Source organism: Zalophus californianus, chromosome 6 (genome assembly GCF_009762305.2).
Source record: "Zalophus californianus isolate mZalCal1 chromosome 6, mZalCal1.pri.v2, whole genome shotgun sequence".
Classification (NCBI taxonomy): domain Eukaryota; kingdom Metazoa; phylum Chordata; class Mammalia; order Carnivora; family Otariidae; genus Zalophus; species Zalophus californianus.
Genome location: NC_045600.1, coordinates 5,446,499 through 5,466,381, shown reverse-complemented (window position 1 = coordinate 5,466,381; position 19,883 = coordinate 5,446,499). Strand labels below are relative to the sequence as shown.

Here is a 19,883-nt window from a genome sequence, read left to right as displayed (position 1 = left end):
CAATAAATAAATGTTTGGTAAGATTCAAAGTTAAAAATCTCCATTTTCCCTAAATTGTCCTAGGACCCACTGAGTTCCCAATCAGAACGTTGATAGCTTCCTTTTCTTCTGGACTGATACTAAGTAAAACGATACTAAAATGAGGTATGGAGCACTCCCATGAGTCATCGCTGCCAAGATAACCAACAAAAGAAGGAAGTGTTGTGCCAAAAAGCACCCATGGCCACGTGCAGCCTATTCACTACGCCAGCTGCGCGCCCATTGTGTGCCCAAGGACAAGGCCATCAAGAAGTTCATTATTGGAGGGCCGCCTGGGTGGCTCAGTCAGTTAGGCATCCAACTCTTAATTTCAGTTCAGGTCATGATCTCCGGGTTGTGGGATCCAGCCCTGCATCGGCTCCTCACTGAGCATGGAGCCTGCTTAAGATTCTGTCTCTCCCTCTGCCCCTCCCCCCGCTCATGCACGCACACTCTCTTTCTCTCTCTAAAAATGAAAAAATGAAGTTCATTATTGGAAGCAAAGTAGTGGCCGCCACTGTCAGGGACATTTCCAAAGCAAGTGATTTCAACACCTGTGTCCCACCCATGGTACATGGGAAGCTCCTTTCCTTTGTGAGTCAGGCATCGTTCTCGTGACTCCGGGTCCTGCCCCACAACCTCCACCAAAATCCATGTGAGAACTAAGTCCTTAAGACTGAAGAAAAACTGTCCTCTAGAAAACAAGAAAATGGAAATTAAACTTAAAAATTAGGTGGGGGGGGGAGACATGCAAAAACAAGGAAAGAGGAGTAATGCTTAACACTCTCCTTTCCAAACACTACATCCCTTTGATCCTCAGATGGAAGGAGACAAACAGATCAGTGACCAGAAAAGATTTTGTGTGTGTGGACAGGTTAGGATGTGGTTTAGTAGAAGAGTAAATGATGACGTATTCTGTAAAAACACACATGCTACACACGTACATATCGAATATCGAACAGATACTGAGTCTGAGTTTGCGTGAATCTGCATCATCATCATTGCTTATACACTTAAAGTTTTCAGTGGAAATCCCTAAAGGATTGCGGTTTTGATGGAGATCTGGAAAGAAACTACAGTTAAATTCTTTATAAAGGGAAGGTCTGTTTTGTAAAGAAGGGCTCGTGTATTGAGAGTAATGACATTCCTCGGGCACCTGGCAGGCTCAGTCGTGGGAGCCTATAACTCTTGATCTCAGGGTCATGGGTTGGAGCCCCACGCTGGGTGTAGAGATGACTTAAAAAAATAACATCTTTTAAAAAATTAAAAATATTTCTAAGAATGTTTCCAGTATTTTTAAAAAATCAACTTCAATTGTTTCATCTTCGTCCTTCTAGTTCTTTTCAGAATTTCTCCTTGTCTCTGAGCAAGGTGAAAGCCTGGGAGGGCAGAGGAGAGAAGGAATGAAAAAGAGTCACTAAAATAGAGCTGGAAGAGAGGAAGTGGGAAAGTTCACTGTTGAACGTGGCTTCAGACCTGTGATTGAAATCACATCCCAACATTTGTTATTTTATTTTTAGGAAGAAGTGATGGTTCTGGAGAGAATCCTACTCCAGACCATAAAGTTTGATTTACAGGTGGAGCATCCATACCAGTTCCTTCTCAAATATGCAAAACAACTCAAAGGTAAGGGGGAAAGTTACATAAAGAACTTCTCATTGTGAAATCAAGTCTTCACGATGATTCGATGGCACTCGGATTATGCTTCTCGAAACAGGAAAGCAGAAGAGTTGGGTGTATGAGCATGTGTGCCCAGGACGTCAGGCGTCCAGACAGCCCAGTAATGTAGCTGTTAGTACCGCTTCCTGTCAGCTGTCGACACATTCTGCCATTCAGTTGCCAAGTGATAGGAGGCAGGAAAATGAGTCAGAATTTTTTAAATAGCCTAATAAAATCTGCCTCGGAGCAGGCTTCCCGTAAACGGCGGTTCAGTGCAGGTCCTGTGGGAAGAGAACAGACAGGACTCAGACCCACCCGTGTGCCCTCTGTTCCCAGGCAGCAGCTCTTTGCTGTGTGTTGGTACGGTGCTGAGCACACAGTGGACTTGAACTAAATGGTGCTTTTTATGTGCTCATTCATTGTTATTATCACTACTAATTTACCTTTTTCTTCCCATTTCTAGGTGATAAAAACAAAATTCAAAAGTTGGTTCAAATGGCATGGACATTTGTAAATGACAGGTACATGTGTTCAAATGTCGGTCTGATTGTAGTTTTTACAATAGGGACTTTATGGGTCACTGAATCCAGACTCCTTGTTTTGTATCGAGGACTCTGACTCACCCAGCTTGAAAGGCCAGCTAATGGCAGAGCTGGGGCCAGCGTCCAGGAAGTCGGCTCCCCAGCAGAGGGATGCCCTGCCGTGTCTCGAAGCGAAAATATCACCCACGGTTTAAAACATAGTCCAAAACAATACACCAGAGAATTGGGACAACTAAATACTTAGAACCCATTTGGTTCTGCACAAATAGACTTCCTTGTAATGGTTTTAGAGCCTGGCCATTCTTAGAGCCAGGGATCCAATGAGGTGCTGTGCGGGGACAGACGGCCTGTGTGGGGAGTTGCCATCACTTGAAAACATGGTTCAGTGACGAGGATTTCAACAATTTGAAGAACATGAGCTATGTTCATTTGTATTTCGTGACATAGCAGTTTTTTAGTGTGCTAGTGTCCTGAGTCTTTAAAGAACAAATTGGTAACTATGGCTAAAGTAAGTTATTTTGGTACCTTTAGAAGACTTAAAACTTGTTGCTTTTATTTCTAATTCTTTATTTGGTTATTTAGAGAGGAATAGGCAAAATGATACTTAGTTGCGGCATCTACTCTCCATTCATTGGTAACATAGCTGTTTGCTCCCAACTCACGTCACCCCTTTCTCTTGTTGAACTAGTCTCTGCACGACCTTGTCACTGCAGTGGGAACCGGAGATCATAGCAGTGGCAGTGATGTATCTCGCAGGACGTTTGTGCAAATTTGAAATACAAGAGTGGACCTCCAAACCCATGTATAGGAGATGGTGGGAGCAGTTTGTGCAGGATGTCCCTGTGGATGTTCTGGAAGGTACTGGCATGCTGGGCTTTCCTGAGGGGGTTCCATGTTTAGGGGATCCTTCCCTGTCAGCCTTGAGTCCCGAGAATGGACTTCCCCACATAAGTAAATGTAAGCCGTTCTTCAGAAACACCTTTAATCTGGTTTTCTTATAACGTCCGCTCTGTCCACGCTGTGCGTAGCAGAGTTTGGGGGAATTGCAGATGTGATCCCTGCTCATCGGACCCTGTAGGGGAATCGTAGCCGGAAGGGGAAATGGGCTGATTTTTTCCTAGGCAGATTAATTTGTGACAAATGTAATTGTCCCTCATTTAGACATCTGCCACCAAATCCTGGATCTTTACTCACAAGGAAAACAACAGATGCCTCATCACACGCCCCACCAGCTGCAGCAGCCCCCACCTCTCCAATCTACCCCACAAGTGCCACAAGTGCCACCGCCCCAGCCGGCTCAAGGCTCCGACCCGCCCCAGCCACAGCAGAAGGACGTGCAGCCGCCCACCCCACAGCCCCCGCCACAGCAGGCCCCGCAGCCCAAGAAGCCATCCCCGCAGCCCAGTCCTCCACGCCCAGCGAAGCGAGCCGTGGTGAGTGGGCCAGGCAGCCCCAGGGGCGGCCTGCTCTCCAGGGAGGGGGGCGGGGGTGGGGGGCAGCACCGGGCTTGTGCAGGACACGGAGCGGGGAGGGCGACCCCTGGCCTTGCCACCTGGCTGCACGTCCACAGGGAGCAGTCCGAGAACTCCTGCGGTCAGAGGAAGGGGGCCACAGGCAGTGCAAGAACTGCGGTCAGAGGAAGGGGGCCACAGGCAGCCAGGGAGGGCTCCGACCTCCTCCAGCCACTGCTGTGTGTGTGTGTGTGTGCGCGCGCTCAGCAAACAGCTCATCGAATTTAGGCCACTGCATTAGAGGCCCTAAAACTTAGTGTCGTTAGGAAGCCACTGTTGAAAATCCTCGGTGGTCCCATCTGACCGGGGAAAGGGAAGGAGGAAGGAAGCAGAGGGTGATCTCCCGGGGGTCCAGTCTGCCGTGCGGCTCTAAGCCAGAGCTGGTTTCTGTCTGGAGCTGTGTTCTGTTGCTGCGATTTCTGTTGGGCCCTGGATAATCTGTTTTTCCTCACTGCACCCCGGGTCTTGGTTAACACTTGTGTATTATCTTTTGTAACAGGTTGTTTCTCCCAAAGAAGAGAACAAAGCAGCAGGTAACTTCCTGTTCTTAGAGGGCTTTTTTAGCTTTATATGTCTGTTTATCAAAACTTTAAATCCTTAGTTAACATTTCTGCAAGACTTAGATTGCCCTTAAAATGTACCCTTAGAGTCCATCCAAAACTTTACCCTGCCTGACAGAAAAAGTGCCGTGACTATGTTTTCAGACTGTGTTCTGACCAAAGTCATCAAAAAACATGAGCAGCCATAAAAATGTACTTAGGTAGCCTATATACAAATGTGATCATGAACATAGGGGGAGGGTTACCACAGTGTTCCTTTCTAGAGGTTGGGTTCAGCCCACTGCAGTAGACAGTAACAGGCCTGGGGGGTCCCCGTCCTGAACACCAAGTGGCAGAGTGGTGGGCAGACAGGATGGCAGTGATAGGCAGTGCTGTTGCCCAGAGAACCACCCTGTGTCCCAGCCCTGCTGCTTATGCAGGCCAGACCTTCAAATACTGCTTGGGTTTGGGTTTGGGTTTTTTGGGGTTTTTTTTTTAGAGCTCAAAAGTTGGTTAATTTGTTTCTATATTGGAAACAAATGGAAAGGGTGCATAAAATCTGGAAGGTCACAAAACAGAAATTTAGAAGCCTTTGTCCCTGTGTCATGGGCCCTGATGTGCTAAACTCTTTGAAGGCACAACAGTGCTTACTCATTTCTGCTTCTCTGTTGCTAAGTTCTAGGGTGGGCACTCAGTGAATGATTTATTGAACTGTTGTGAGATCTTCAAGTTACAATAAAGCTACATTTTTCTCAGGGTCTTTGGGGAAATGATGAGTTCAGTACAGGTGAATTTTTCTTCTCCATCTGGGCAAAAAGTAAGTGTGAGACCCAAGGGTGGGCTGCGCTTCTTGCCACGTGGATGTACAATTGAGCCGAGCCGCTGTGCTAGACGTGTACATCTATATGAGGCGGAAACAAGCCACTGGTGACCTTGGAGGAGGACTGGCCTTTGAGCACCTGGAGCTGAGCTGGGGGGTTGGGCCTGTGGGTGGAAGGATGCAAGTGGGCAAAGGAACTGGGAACAGGTGGAGAGGAGGTCTGACTAGAATGTGAGGGGGTAAAAGGGAGGAGCTTTGACGGGACTGAAGGTGTGATCGGAACCAGAGGTCGTGTGGAGGAAATGTGGGTTTTTGCGTAGGCAGTGGGAGCCACTGAAGACGTTTTGAGCAGGAGGATGGCAAAGTCTGAGTTCATTTTATAAAAAGTTTCCTGGCGGCAGTAATAGGACGGGTGGTTGGGAATGGGAAGAAGCTCGCAAGCCTTTCAGTGAGACATGGTGCCACAAACGGAGGGTGCAGACATGGCCTGCAGGTAGGACCTTGACCACGCTGTGCGCTACGTGTCAGTAGCTGCAGGGGGCTTTCGAGCGCTGAAGTGTGGCTAACCCAAATCATCATGTATCCTCAGTGCAGAATACACACCAGATTTCTAAGTTTTACTAAGAAAAAAGAAGGTAAAAACTCTTACTGATAAATTTTTATGTCGATTACACATTGAAGTGATCAGATTTTTACACATCAGGTTAAATTAAATATTAAATCAATGCCCTTTCTAAGGTGACTCCCAGAAAATTTTAAATCACGTGTGTGGCTCTTCTGTTTGGGGGCGGCACTGATCCAGACAGCTTCTGGGCGTCCGTGGTGACGGTAATAGCAGTCGCAGCAGAGCTGGGAAGGCATCATGCGAGCTGCCGGGTCTAGGGTGGAGCTCAAAAGTCAGGTCCACGGCTTTAGGAGAGAGAGAGAGAGAGAAGCTAGAGGCACACATGTACCATTCGTCCACCTAGAGGAGAGAGGACTTGATCCCCCAGGAAGCCGATACAGACAGACACATCCCTGGACTTGGACAGAGGAAACCAGGACAGCTCAGCGATGCTAGAGTAGAATCGATCAGAACAGTGTACAAGCCAGAATAAAGCGAGTCTCTGTAAGAAAGGGTCAAAACATACAAGCAATGTGCCGCGTTACGTGTACACACTCCCTACCCTCATAAACACAAGATCCTGGGTTTGGCGTAGCCTGGCTTGGCTACTGAGCGTCGTCGCCGTGGATGCTGGTTGCCCATAGCCGCTGGACCCCGAGGGGTGGGCTATGTGCACCGCTCCCAAGTGTCCTATTTGCTTTTATGCTGGCTCTGCAGCCTCTAGATCTGTTCTGACGTCGTTAATGTCCTTCTGACGTGGGAGCACATATTTGTGACGAAGAAAATAGACTTAAAATGTGCCCAATGAAGAATACAAAGGTGGAAGGTTTCTCCCGTGAGCCCTCAGGGCTGGGTGACATGACCGTGCACCCGGTAGCCACCCCCTTCCCCCCCCACCCCCACCCCAGGTAACTGAGACAGTACTCTGCTTCTCTCATGTTGGAAGGCCTTGTCCGGGATGGTCAGCAAGGAAGTCAGGTAGATGTAGAAACAGCTATGAGAAGCCAGCAGGCTGTTTTATTTGGGGTGGGGGATGGTGTTTGTTAGACTTGTTTGGTTCTCATGAAAGGATTAGCACCTACTGGTTTTGCTGAGGTCTCCCTCAAGTTCGCTAAAGCTTTTGTCTCTTGTTCCCCAAAGAAATTCCTGAATGGCACATTTTCCTTTTTCTTCTTTTTCTTTCACTATGACATGTTTGTTCGCATGAAGAAGCATGAGTTGTTTTTCAATCTCCTTTTCCTTTTTAGAACCACCACCACCTAAAATCCCCAAAATCGAGACCACTCACCCTCCGTTGCCTCCGGCCCACCCACCTCCAGGTGAGTGTCTGCGAAAAGCAGCGTGGGAAGGCCAGCTTTTCTCTCTGCTTTTTTGAAGGGCAGACTTGGGAAGGCCCGGGCCAAGTCTATAGAAGGGAGACCTGGTAGCCAGAATTTTAAAAGAAGATAATGACCAAGGATCTTTCAAAAAATGGTGTTTGTCTTTCACAAACCAGATCTTTTGAGGATATTGTAAATTCCAAGTATGTCTGGATATTCTCTGGCCTCTCGTGTGCATAAAGGCCAAACTATGCAGGATAAATAAATGTAGAATCAGTTTTAGGAAAACAAAGCCCTGACAATGCCCTGACAATTTATGAACATTGACCTGCAGGACTGGTGTAGATCTTAGACCCCAGTCTCTCTCGCGTCTGCTTCTAGTGGTAGGACATCGTCTGGGTACATTTGGAAGAATAAGCAGTTGCTCAGAGTCGAGTGGAGAATAAAGCATGACGAGTTCTCGACAGGCCCACAGGGAACTGGGAAGCTTCCTTGGCGCCATGTAAACCCAGAGGAGAAGCCTTGTAAGGGATATAGCATTCTCTCCCGGGGACAGCGTTCTGGAAGATGGAGCAGGAGGCTGGGGTGGGCAGGAGTTGTTTGTGTTCTGAGGGGTGCTGGGCTGACCCGCCCCACCCCACGGCTCACATTTGGGCTCCCAGTGCCGAGTGCCTGGGGCAGAGGTACCACCCATTATATTTCTTTCTGCTTATGGTCAGTCATAGCACTTTAGAAGCTTTGGGAAAATAGGGCCATCATTTTCTGCTTTGGGACAAATCCTACAGTTCCCATTCTAGTATGAAGCCTGCTTAAAAAGGCACCTGCAGTAGGTCATTTCAGTATTTATGTAGCATCTCCTCTGCAAGCAAGCACAGATCCCCAGCCCCTGTGCCCAGGGGTGTGGCTGAGAAGAGGTGTGGTGGCCTGGGGAGCCCAGGGCAGGGAGACAGCTGCACACCGCAGGGCAGGGGTGGCCTGGGCATGGTGTCAGGAGCCCCGCAGAACGCACGGAGCTCCCACCACGGGCAGCAGGCGGGAAGGGCGAAGGTCCCGGCAGCAGGTGGTGGGAGCCGGCTGGGCTGCTAGAAGGGCCGCGGTGGGAGGGAGCGTGGGGTCTGGCAGCTGCAGTTGCTGCAAGTGGAGCTGGACACAGAGGGATCAGGGGGCCAGGCCACGGGAGCTCACTCCAGCGAGGTCCCGCCACTACTTCATAGGGGCCTGTGGCCAATGGGAGGTGGGTGGAAAAGAAGGCTCAGAGGAGGAGCAGGGTCTGTGGTTTGGGGAACCACAGTCCCTAATGAGGTGCAGGAGGCGGGAAGAGGCACTTAGGTCACCAGGGATGTCTCCGAGGGCGGCTGGTGGTGGCAGGCGTCAAGGCGAGGATGAAGAGAAGCAGCACAGGTGCCTGGAGAGACCACCTGTTCCAGGCCGAGGTACAGAGGACAGGTGGATGAACGGGTGACTTGGGGAGGCAGCAGTGTTGTAGGTGACTGGAAGTGATGTCTCAAAGGCGGAAGAGCGTGTTAGTGGACCCAGGCGCCGTGGAGTGACGCACGGGAGGAATTCAAGGTGGTTGGCCCTTTTGTCCACAGGCCTCAAGTTCATACTTTTATGTTCTCTAGTCAGTTTTGGAACTCAAAGGCCCCTGGCCCTACCCTGGAGCCCGTATTTCTCCAAAGGCATGTCTGACCTGCTGCCTTGGGTGGGCCTGCTGGTTCGTTCAGGCCAGGCCCTAGGGACACTGCTGTCGGGCGAAGATGTCCTAGCTCACTTGGCGAGAGCAGTGAGGCCTCCGCGGATGCCCAGCCTGGGCACGTTGCGTGTCCGTGTCGGCACAGTCAGGGCTGCTCGGAGCCGCAGGGAGCACACGAGGCCACGTGCTGGGAGACCTGAAACCCCCTTCGTGGCCCTTACTCTTTTGTGTTCTCTGGACCGAGATCTTGGCTCCTATGCTTTGCCCTTGACTTCTGGGCTGCCTTAGGAATTATCCTAAGAACACACTTTCTCAGTGATTGTCCACTGCTGGTGGGGTATCCCCGGTGTCATTCTCCAGGTATCTGACCATGAATGCAGAGGGGAATCACAGGTAGAAATGTTGCAGTGAGGCTCTGGACGAAGGGAGCAGGGGGGGCACTGCGCTGGGAAGCACCACGGAGGGCAGCACCCGAAAGCTCAGCAGCGCTCCTGAGAGCACGCACTAGGGGCTGAGGTCACTTCCCTTAGTAAACTCGAACCAGAGTTGCTCCTTTGGCGGCTTCGTCGGGAATGTCAGAGACTTGTTCGTACGTTTTTAAATGTTGCCTCATTCACCTGACTCGCAGGCTTTGCGCTCGCTGCCCCGTGCTGCAGACGTAAGGTGACATGGCCCTGGCCTCACGGTCTCTGGGCAGAGACGGGCAGGAAGAAGGGCCCACTCCCGTCTGTCTGTACTAGCAGGAGGGGCTCCGGGCACTGCAGGCTCGGCCTTGGCCGGTGTGGTGAGGACCGAGGGAGGGAGACCCGGCCATGCTGGGGGGAGCGGGTCCTCGTGGGGGCAGCAGGCACCGGCAGCAAGAGCTGTCGCTGTTCTCTGTGACCTTGGCCCTGGGGGAAGAGCAGCAGCCCTGCCGGTGCTATAGCCGGTGGGGGGGAGAGGGGGGCATGAGAACTCTGTGGAGCTCCTGGCTCCCGGGGTGGCCTTCCCCACCCTGAGGTTGTCAGTGGACGTGTCCCTGCACAAGCAAGCCCTGGGAGCCACCCCAGGGCCAGGCAGTCACTTGTCTCTCCTCTGCAGACCGGAAGCCTCCCCTCTCAGCTCCCTTAGGCGAGGCGGAGCCCCCGGGCCCCGTGGACACCAGTGACCTTCCCAAAGTCCAGATTCCTCCTCCGGCCCACCCGGCGCCCGTGCACCAGCCGCCGCCGCTGCCACACCGGCCGCCGCCGCCGCCACCCTCCAGCTACATGACCGGGATGTCTACCACCAGCTCCTACATGTCTGGAGAGGGTTACCAGAGCCTGCAGTCCATGATGAAGACCGAGGGCCCCTCCTATGGTGCCCTGCCCCCAGCCTACGGCCCGCCGGCTCACCTGCCCTACCACCCACACGTCTACCCACCCAACCCGCCCCCTCCGCCCGTGCCCCCTCCCCCAGCCTCCTTCCCCCCTCCTGCCATTCCTCCCCCCACTCCGGGCTATCCCCCTCCTCCCCCCACCTACAACCCCAACTTCCCACCCCCACCCCCACGCCTGCCCCCCACCCACGCAGTCCCCCCTCACCCTCCTCCAGGCCTGGGCCTGCCACCGGCTAGCTACCCACCTCCGGCCGTCCCCCCAGGAGGACAGCCACCCGTGCCCCCACCCATCCCCCCACCTGGCATGCCTCCGGTTGGGGGCCTGGGGCGGGCAGCCTGGATGAGATAACGTGATGCCTTTCCCCCCCCCCCTTTTTTTTTTTAACAAGTTTTTCTAATCAACTTGAAGAGTAGTTTAAGTGGGTAAGCAGCAGGGTACCTTATATAATGCTAGACAGTTGCAGTATGGGAAGAAACGGCCCGGACCCGAGATGAAATTGGGGTGGTCCTCCACATCTGGAGAATGGGGCCAGTGGCTTTCAGTATAGCCTGAGCAGCGCCGGTTTCGATCCGACCGCGCGCTTGGTCTCAGCTGGTGGCGTCGGAGGGTCCTGCCCTGGGTTACTTGTACTCGTGAAAACGTTAACCAGCCATATTGGCTCAAGAAATAGCTTCAGTAAGGAGTGAATTTCCTTCTAGAAATCAGTGCCTATTTTTCCTGGAAAATCCATTTTAAATAGTCCAGTTCCATCTGAAGTCAAGCTGTTGTCATCGCTTTCATTCCGTGACGTTCCCTCCCGACACCCAGTAGGTCAGACGAACCACTTTTTTGATTTAGAGATATTTACATCCTTTGTATTAAACTTACTTTGAAGGGGTTGCCTTGTTGGATGGCTTTGTTCTTTTTCCTCCAGAGAGAAGGGGAGAAATGTACTTGGAAAGTAATGTATGTTTACATCAATTTGCAAATTCCTGTACATAGAGATATATTTTTTAAGTGTGAATGTAACAACATACTGTGAATTCCATCTTGGTTACAGATGCGGCTCCTTTGGTCATTTATCCAAATAAAACCTGTTCGGAAACGACCCTTTTGTTTCTTCTGCACAAGGTGGGGCCCCAGGCCGTAAGCAGCCCTAGGATGTGAAGTGCGGGGGGACACTGGCCTCGCAACCCCCAGGCCTGACCCCCACATCCCCCCAAGGCAGTGCCCTTTTGGGTCTGTCCTTGCGGGCCAGCCCCCCCCACACCGTGCCTGCGTGGGGTCCCTTCGGAGGAACCTGGTGAGTTCCAAACCAGTGTGGACAGAGGCACCTGCGCGGGACACGGGCTCCTAGGACCCCCAAGGGAGCAGCCGTCTGTGGTCTCCAGCACCGGGCCAAGCCCCCACATCTGAGGTGCTCCCAGGGGCCGTGGCCCTCCGCCCGGTGGACCCCCCGCAAAAAAACAAGCACTGCGCACCCACCACAGAGGCTTGCAAAGAGCCTTTATTTATCTAGCGCAAAGTATACACTATCACAATCTTCTGTTACTCCTTTTACTAAAATAGTTCAAATCAATGTTTTTACCACACTATCAAAAGTTCTATTTCTTTTTCTCTCCCCAAATCAAAGTGGTTCAGTGGAAGGTAGAAACGGGCACAGGGGTCCACAGCTCCCAGCTCCTCCTGGAGCCGGGTGAGGGGCTGGCCCCTGTTCTCACGGCAGTCACCCACCATGGAGAACAGCATGGCTGACGGCCCGGGGCCAGCAACCAAACATTCCAGCCCAATTCCAGAAAGCAGCACAAATACTCCCCCCCCCTACAGTATGAAAAATATACACCTCTACCGCTCTGCAGTCATGCATTTAGCTTGTTCCTTTAAAAAAAAAAAAAAAATCAGTAGTATGTATTTCGTTTCCTCTCAAGTTTCCAAGAAAAAAAAAATGAAAGGTCACTTTTTTCTCTTTAAACACTGATGTGTAGCTAATAACTTTTGGATAAAAATGTGCCACCCTAAAAAAATGTGCTCAGCAGATTCTGATCCCAGGATGGCCTTGGCCACCTGGGGTGAGGCTGGAAGGGTGACATCCATCACAGTGGGAACTGAAGCCCCAGTACAGGTGTCACGTGGGGCTTCAAGATCTAGAATCAGAGTATCTGAAACGTAAAGGGACCTTTACGAAAGGGCACCAAGTTCGGCAACACCCCTCCCCCCACCGTGAGCTTCTACAGCTAAGGCTCCGGAGGGGGGGAGGGTCACCCGACGTCACCGGACGCAACGCCCGTGTTGCTGGCAGGGCTGGGACTCGTGCTCACCTGGCCCCTGGCCGCCCCTGTCGTGAGGCTCCTCTGACCCTCCCCCGTCTGTGGGGTCCCACTGCACCCACCCACCCCCTGCCCCGTGGGGTCAGGCAGGGGTGCTGCTGGCTTTTTTTTTTTTTTTAACAGCTTATTACGTTAGATGACTGTCACAGGTACAGTTCTGTCCTCGAAAGCCATCCCCATGCACTTGGCTCAGGAACACGAGCAGCGGTGGGTCTGCGCCTGGTTCTGCTGCCTCTATGGTGCGCAGGAGGGTCCAGGCGGAAAGGCTGCACCTGACCCCCGGACGCCACCACAGCATGAGGGACAGGGTCACTTCCTTCCGGAGGCGGGGACGGTCCCATCAAAGCTGTGCTTCCCTGGGTCAGTTTGCGGATCTGCAGATACCAGGAGCCCTTACTTATTGCTTATTTTCAGTGGTGGCCAAGCCAACCTGATCCAGACATGACAACTGGGCTCCCAGATGTGGCTTCCACCCAAAATGGACCCATCCCCCCCACCCCGGGCTGCTCTATGGTTCTTTGGACTCCAAGATCCAGAGGGGGCCTCTACCTCCCAGCTCACTGCCCACTAGGACAAGAATTGCCTGGTACCATGACCAAGGGTGTTCCCCAGCTTCAAACGCATACCCCTAGTGACAGGTAGCTCACCACCTGACCTGCTGGCAAGCTCCCTCCAGGAAGAGCCCAGAGCTCCCTGTAACACCCAGCGCAAGAGGAACACGCCTGTCGCCACCACCAGCCCCCCACTTGGCACTCCCTGGGCACAATGAGGGCTGCGAGCCTTTCCCCTGAGAGTGCACGACCGACCCAAGGGCGCCGATGGCCGACAGGCAGCGGGAATGACGCAGAGTTCCCGCTGGGGCTCTAGGAACAGGGTGGCCTCCCCCATCCCCTCGCCCGGCCCCCGTCCCTCATGTGGGCCTGGACGAGGCCTGCCTGCTGCAAAAGCGGTCTTCTGGGCTCGTCAATGCTTGCGGCACGGAGCTGAGCAACCACCGGACAGTGAAGGAGGAGGGAGGGACCGAGTGGCCGTCAGGGCCGACGCCAACAGCATTCACAGTGGCCCGCCCACCTCCCAGCATCCGGGAGCTCGTCTGTAATGTGCCCCCTATCACCCACCTTCTGGGCCTCACCTTCCTCACCAATTTCAACGTCTCTCTATCACACTCTATAGTTTGTACATGGTCATTTACACTGAAGGTCTCGTTCGATCCCGAGCCCTGCGAGGAGGGCCTGAGGCTGTCCCTTCTCCAGTGGAGGACACTGAGGCTCAGGGAGGGGAGGTGACAGCACCTATGAGGAGGCAGCAAGGCAGTGGAACCCCGCTCGGTCCCTGGCTCCATCCAGCCCCGCCAGCAGCAGCCTCTGGCTGGATGGACCACCTGGGCGCGCGGGCCGCGACGGAGGCCCAGGCTGAACAAAGCCGGTGGCCTCAGGTGGTGAGCACGGCCCAGAGAACCTGAGGCCTCCTTTTCCCACTAGGGGCCCGGAGAAGCTGAGTGACTTGCTGAAGGTCACACAGCCAATTAAAGCCAGAGCCAGGTCAGGCTCCTTCCAGAGAGGGCAGAAGTCTCCCAAGGGCCAGTCCATGTAGCTCTGTCCACAGTGACCCTGGCTGGGGCCAGGCTCTGGGGGATACCAGAGGCCCAGCTCAGCCCGGTGCTGCCCACCTAGAGAGCGAGCGTGGGGCTCAGCCTCCTACCTCCCTGGCCCATCATGTGAACCACAGAAATGGAGAGGCCTCGGGCACTGGGCAGGAGGGACCCGAAAAGCTAGGGCACGACCTGGCCCAGGGTGGGGGGACTCTGCAGCGAGTGTGTGTGTTTGGGGCTGGGGGCAAGAACCCTGAAACCAAGCAGCAGCTTGCAGCAGGGAGCTGGGCATGGGGCGGCGGGGGGGGGGGGGGGGGGGGGGGTGCCAGAGGAAAGGGCCTCGGGGCCTCCAGCCAGCCACACGCACCAAGCTTCCCTGTCCGCGACTCGGGACGCAGTGCTCGGTGAGCTGGTGTTCAGGCCGCAGCGGAGGGGTGAGAAGCGGTGCCCCCTGCGTCAGGTCTAGCTGCCAGTGGCCTCTGCCCAGCGTGGGTGGCAGCCTGGGGGTGGAAGGCTCGATGAGGTGCCCCTCCGCCAAGGCCGGGCCCAGCCTGGGGTGACCCCGGGGCCCGGCGTCCCAGAGCGGCCTTCGGCCTCTCGGCAGTGGGGCCCCAGAGCAGGAACGAGGCTGTCCGGGCCGCTCTGCCGCGGGGCACAGCCGGCAGCCTCTCGTCTTCCGTGTGCTGGTGTGTGAGGAGGGAGACGGAGGGGGCCCGGGCCACGGCGGGCGGCGGCCTATGTACAATTCACCACAGGAAACGAACATGGTGGCTGCGACTCGTCCTGGGCGCCCCGCGGGGCCAGTCCACGTCCACGGAGGCGCGGCCCTACAAAGGCCCCTTGAACTGGTTCCCAGACAGGTGCTGCCGGATGGAGGGCTTGGAGCTGGCCGCGTCTCCCAGTTTTCGCCAGACCACCTGTGGGCGGGGGCGAGCGGTGAGTGCAGAGCCCACCCGAGCCCACCCGCCGGCCCTGGGCACCCACACTGCCTCGGGCCCCTCAAAATCACCCACGTCCCCAGAGCCATGGGGCCGGGAGGGGAAACTGAGGCCACACGGGGTCCAGAGGGGCAGGAGGCAGCCTAGGAGGCAGGGGCGCTCAGGACACCGGGCCCCAGGTGAGGCCCCGTGCAGCCCCCTGCGGGCTCCTACAAGGGGCCAGAGAGGACACACACTGGCCAGGCGGGTCGGGGGTAAGACCCTCCCCCCCCGCCCAGTCCTGGGCGGCCACAGAAATAGCCCGGCTTCCAGAAGCAAATGCAGCCCCAGCCTTGTAGGGGCCCACCTGCACCTCTGGTCTGACCACCACCTGGGTGTGGCCAACAGCCACCCGGGGCCAAGGGATGGGGTATGTGGGGTGAATGGGACCCGTCCCAGGGGGCTGGGGGGCGCGCTCCGGGCATGGACAGGCCTGCAGAGGTCAGGGCCCCCACTCTCAGGACGAGTGGGGCAGGCTGTGGGGTGAGGACAGGCCAGGCCTCCAGGTCCGCAGCCCTGCCCACGGGGGGAAGGCCGTGGCCACACGGGGGCCCCGGGAAGGGCCTCACGTTGCACATCTCGCGGACGATGGCCTTCTCCTTCTCACTCAGGTCCTCCTCACAGCTGTGCTGGAGCTGCCGGTCCAAGTTCTCGTGCACCTCCAAGACCTGCGGGGAACCGGCCGCAGGGTCAGCGGGGAGGCTGCACCCGGAGCCGCTGGGTCCCAGCCGGGGGGGGGGAGGGGGGGGGCCATGGAGAGACCCGAGGGACAGGTTCTCTTCCCTCACCCTAGCGACCCTCCGCAAGGGAAGCCACACCCCCACATCACCGCTGGGGGCAAAGCTGAGGACGGGTCACCTGGGAGCAGGGACGACAGATGGCGGGGGCGGGGGGACTACCCTCGGACAGGTGCACTCACTGCAACCCAGGGCCCCCCGCTTGGATGAAGTGACACAAGGACAGCGCCCACTTGCACACATGGGGTCACTGCCCGCACCGGTACAAGAATGCTGTATCTGTGCAGACGTGCACAGGCCTCCACACCTGCGGCACGGCGTGCTCGCGTCCATGCACACATGGGGGGTGAGGGGCGCAGCCATGGCAGGTGTGGGGGCCGGGTGAGCCAGCCCCCTCCCCATCCCCCTCCCCCGGAGCTGCACCTGCAGGCGGGGCTGGGCCTGGGAGGCCGGAGCCTGAGTCCTACCCCAGCCCGGCCCCCACCTCTCTGACTTAGAGGGAGTGCCTGCCCGCCCCCTACCCGGCCCAGGTATCAGTTTCCTGCTACTGGGATGGCAGACAGGTGACAACCTGTGGCCCACCTGCTACTGCCAACCGACACCTCCAAGTCCCTCCCCCGAGGTGTTCCGGGCGTCCGGGCCGCGCCCCTCCCGCCCTGCTGCTCAGACACCCACGAACCCGAGCAAATGTGGGGTGGAAGGTTCCGGGTCCCGCACTGCACCAGGGACCTGGGGGCCCCCCGAGGGAGTGAGGTCTGGCCCTCACCTTCATGGCGTGCACAACAGCCTCTGGCTTCTGTCCCGCAGAGCTGTAGCTGGCGGAGGGGGGTGAGGACAGCTCAGATACCGGGCAAGCTGGGCCCTGTGGGAAGGAATCGCGTGTTTTAGCTGGTCCTGAATGTCTCCCAGGTGGTGGCCAGAGGTGTGACCAGCAGCAGGAAGAGGTCCCTGGGCCCACGCAGGCGGACAGGGGGGCTGAGTGATGCGGGAGAGGAGGCAGGGTGTGAGGCCGGGGCCAGGGCAGAGGACAGGGTGGCCGCCCTCGGAAACCCACCCCACCCCGCAGGCTCCTCTCCACAGCCCAGGGGCAGGGTCTGTTATCTGTTGCCCAGAGGAAGTGAGTGCAGCTCAGAGAAGTGGGGGGGCTGGAAAGAGCCCCCAGCAAGCCCCACCTGCCTCCAAAGCTGCCACCCTTCCCCCGACGCCAGGTGAGTGGGTTAAACTAGACTCCCCCCCACCCCCGCCCCCACCCGCAGGGACACTCCTCTAGCCCTGAGCCCTGCTGCCTCCCTGCCCCGAGCTCCCAGCCGGTCTGGCACCTGACGGATGCCACCAAATTCAGCACTTTCAAAAACTAAATATAACTAAAATAAAATAAAGATTTTATTTATTTGAGAGAGAGAGCAGAGAGCACAAGTGCGGAGTGGGGGGAAGAGAGTGACAAAAGGAGAAGGAGAAGCTCCGGCCGAGCAGGGAGCCCGATGCAGGGCTCGATCGCAGGACCCCGCGACCATGACCTGAGCCGAAGGCAGCCGCCCAACGACTGAGCCACCCAGGCGCCCCTCAGCGAACACTTTAAATGGCAACCGGGCATCCGACTCGCCACAGCCCGAGGAGCAGGGGCAAGGCCGGGTGGGGAGGGGATCGGGCCTTCTGGTGTCGAGCCCGCCCGTGTCAGAGGCTGCGCGTCTGCCCAGGGTCCCCAGCCGCTTTTCCACGGGAGCCCTGGCCCAGGTGAGGTGCCTCGGGCTGCAGGGGGCCCAGCTTAGGGTCCCATAAAAGGAGTGCCCAAACAAGGACTGGAGGATGGCGCTCCCCAGGGCCCCCCAGGAGGTCCGAGGACACTGGGAGTGGGTCTAAGGGGAGCCAAGTGCGGGAGGCCACACACGAAACGCCCAGCACCCCGGCCAGCACGTGTGCAAGCAGGTGGGGAGGCAGCCCGGGAGCCGGGGTTCCCAGCACATCCGTCCCTTCTCTGAGTCTTGGTTTCTTTCTCAGTCACTGAACCCCAGTGACCAGGAAGACTTGGTGAGCTGGTTTATGGGGCCATCACCCTGGGGGCCTGCCCAGCCAGGCCACGCTGTGTGGAGACCCTCAGGGCCCAGAACTTTCTGCCGTGGGCCAGCTCCTCTGCACCCTCTCCATCTGCCCACCCCTCTGGACCTTCTCCGGGCTTCACATAGAGGATGGGCCCCAGAGCCTTGGGGGCCAGGAAAGCTGGGCTTGGGCAAGGCTCTGCGGGCTGTGACCTGAGAGGGGCCCAACCCACTCTGTGCCTTGGTTTCCTCGTCTGGACAATGGAAAGGGTTCCTGTGTCCCAGGGGGGTTCAGGGGAGGCAGGTGGAAGGCAGAGAGAGAGAGAGAGAGAGACACACACACACACACACACACACACACACACACACACCCGGGGGGGGGGGGCAGGTAGAAGGCAGAGAAACACACACACACCCGCCCCCAAGGGAGGCAGGTAGAAGGCAGAGAAACACACACACACACACCACCACCACCCCCACTCCCCCCACCGCCTGAGGCAGAAGGCTGCACTCACTCCACCATCAGCCACACACACACACACACACACACACACACGCACACGCACACGCACACGCACACACACACACCACCCCTCCCGCCCCCCCCCACCGCCTGAGGCAGAAGGCTGAGCTCACTCCTTGCGCTCACTCCACCATCAGCCAGCAGGGGGCGACAGCCACACGTGTGTGGTGTGGGAGGCCCCAGGTGCCTGGCCCCTGGCACCTCCGGCCTCCTGTCCCATCTGTAAGGGGCCAGGGAGCTACACCTTGGAGCAAAGGCAGGAAGCAAGCCAGGAGTGGCCGGGACAGCCTTTTCCAGACCCCCTCACCAAGCACTCCCCACGCACAGCTCCCCCCCCCCCCCCCCCGCCGAAGACCCCTCGGGCGACACCTCCTGCTTCCTCGGCACCCCCCCCAGGGTGAGCAGCCCGCTGAGTGCTTGCAACCCTGCTGCCATCTTTCTGCACCCCCATCTGACAGGCGAGGACAGGGACAGTGGGGCTGACACAAGGCCACGGCCAAACCGCTGGTGAACAATGGGGCTCCAGCCGGGTCTGGGGTTCCAGAGCTGGTGCCCAAAGTGGGGAGACCAATGTGTCCCCAAGAGAACTGAAGCCACACGTCCCCACATCCACTTGTCCAATGTTCACAGCAGCGCTCCCCACGACGGGCGAAGCGTGGACACAGCCCAGACGTCCAGCCGCTGGTGAGCGGAGCTTCCGCCCCCGGAATATCGCCCGACAGCGCAAAGGCACGAGGCTCGGGCCCATGGCGGCGCCGACCAGCCTCAGACAGACAGCGCTCCGTGGAAGCGGCCAGTCACAGAGGGTCGCCTGTTACAGGAGTCTGTTGCTAAGAAAAGTCCAGAATAGGCTAATCTGCAGAGGCACGAGCACATCGGTGGTCCCTGGGCCGAGGCAGGGGAGAGTGGGCAGGGGCTGCTAAAGGGGGCAGAGTTCCCTTGTGGGCTAAGGAGATGTTCTATCATGATAACTGCACCGATCTGTAAATACGCTAAAAACCAGTGAAGGGCATGCTCAAAAATAAAGTCAACTGGCCAAAAAAAAAAAAGGCAGGAAGACCAGTCTCCCCCAGGGACCTGTCAACAGGTCCTCCACAACCAGCTCCTTCCACGGGGTCCTGAGTCCCCAGGGCCGGCCGGGGGGCCCTGCACCCTGCCCCACAGCCCCGGGGCCAGTGACCCTCATAGGGAAGAAGCTGGCGGGCCCTGGACGGACACTCGGCCTCTGACTCGGGTGGGCAGGGAGTGGGGAAAGTGGACAGGAACAGAGGTAGGGAGGGTGGGGACAGCCAGCCTGGCAAGGAAAGGGGGTCCCTGCCCCACAGGGTCATCTGTTTTACCTCGGGACCCTCTGATATGTGGACTACCTGCCCTCACCGCCCCCCCACCCCGGCCCGGGACCTGCAGGTAACCTCAGAGAAGACAAACCAGGTGTGGGAGAGTCTGTGCCCCCAGCGGTGTCGAGCACAGAGGGTCCCTCCAGGGCCCAGCAAGGCCTTGCTGCCCTATCAACACCCCGAGAGTGTTCCTACAGAATCTCTGGGCCTCCACCTCGGCCCCGGGCCCTCCACTGCTGCCTCAGCAGCCTCCGTGGCTGTTATCTCCCAGAGGACCCCCAACCCTCTCTGTGCACCCCAGGGACCTGCCCCC

At 56.9% G+C, this 19,883-nt stretch overlaps 2 protein-coding genes across 11 annotated transcripts in view; one reads left to right on the top strand and one right to left on the bottom strand.

Annotated features, from left to right (window-relative positions):
• Nucleotides 1-11,135, top strand: part of CCNK (cyclin K) — a 28,931-nt gene extending 17,796 nt beyond the window's left edge. For all 3 annotated transcript variants that reach the window (XM_035727912.1, XM_035727911.1, XM_035727910.1), the window contains 7 exons: nucleotides 1,539-1,644; nucleotides 2,141-2,198; nucleotides 2,908-3,077; nucleotides 3,381-3,652; nucleotides 4,230-4,263; nucleotides 6,941-7,012; nucleotides 9,786-11,135. In XM_035727912.1, coding sequence (XP_035583805.1) covers nucleotides 1,539-1,644; nucleotides 2,141-2,198; nucleotides 2,908-3,077; nucleotides 3,381-3,652; nucleotides 4,230-4,263; nucleotides 6,941-7,012; nucleotides 9,786-10,411 — 1,338 coding nt within the window. In that variant the 3' untranslated portion in view covers nucleotides 10,412-11,135. The remainder of the gene's footprint in view (nucleotides 1-1,538; nucleotides 1,645-2,140; nucleotides 2,199-2,907; nucleotides 3,078-3,380; nucleotides 3,653-4,229; nucleotides 4,264-6,940; nucleotides 7,013-9,785) is intronic.
• Nucleotides 11,136-11,531: 396 nt separating this feature from the next.
• The window catches only part of CCDC85C (coiled-coil domain containing 85C), a 74,476-nt gene continuing 66,124 nt past the window's right edge, over nucleotides 11,532-19,883 (bottom strand). For all 8 annotated transcript variants that reach the window (XM_027572848.2, XM_027572849.2, XM_027572850.2 and 5 more), the window contains 3 exons: nucleotides 16,441-16,536; nucleotides 15,507-15,605; nucleotides 11,532-14,877 (listed from right to left, as the gene is read on the bottom strand). In XM_027572848.2, the coding sequence (XP_027428649.2) occupies nucleotides 14,788-14,877; nucleotides 15,507-15,605; nucleotides 16,441-16,536 (285 nt within the window). In that variant the 3' untranslated portion in view covers nucleotides 11,532-14,787. The remainder of the gene's footprint in view (nucleotides 14,878-15,506; nucleotides 15,606-16,440; nucleotides 16,537-19,883) is intronic.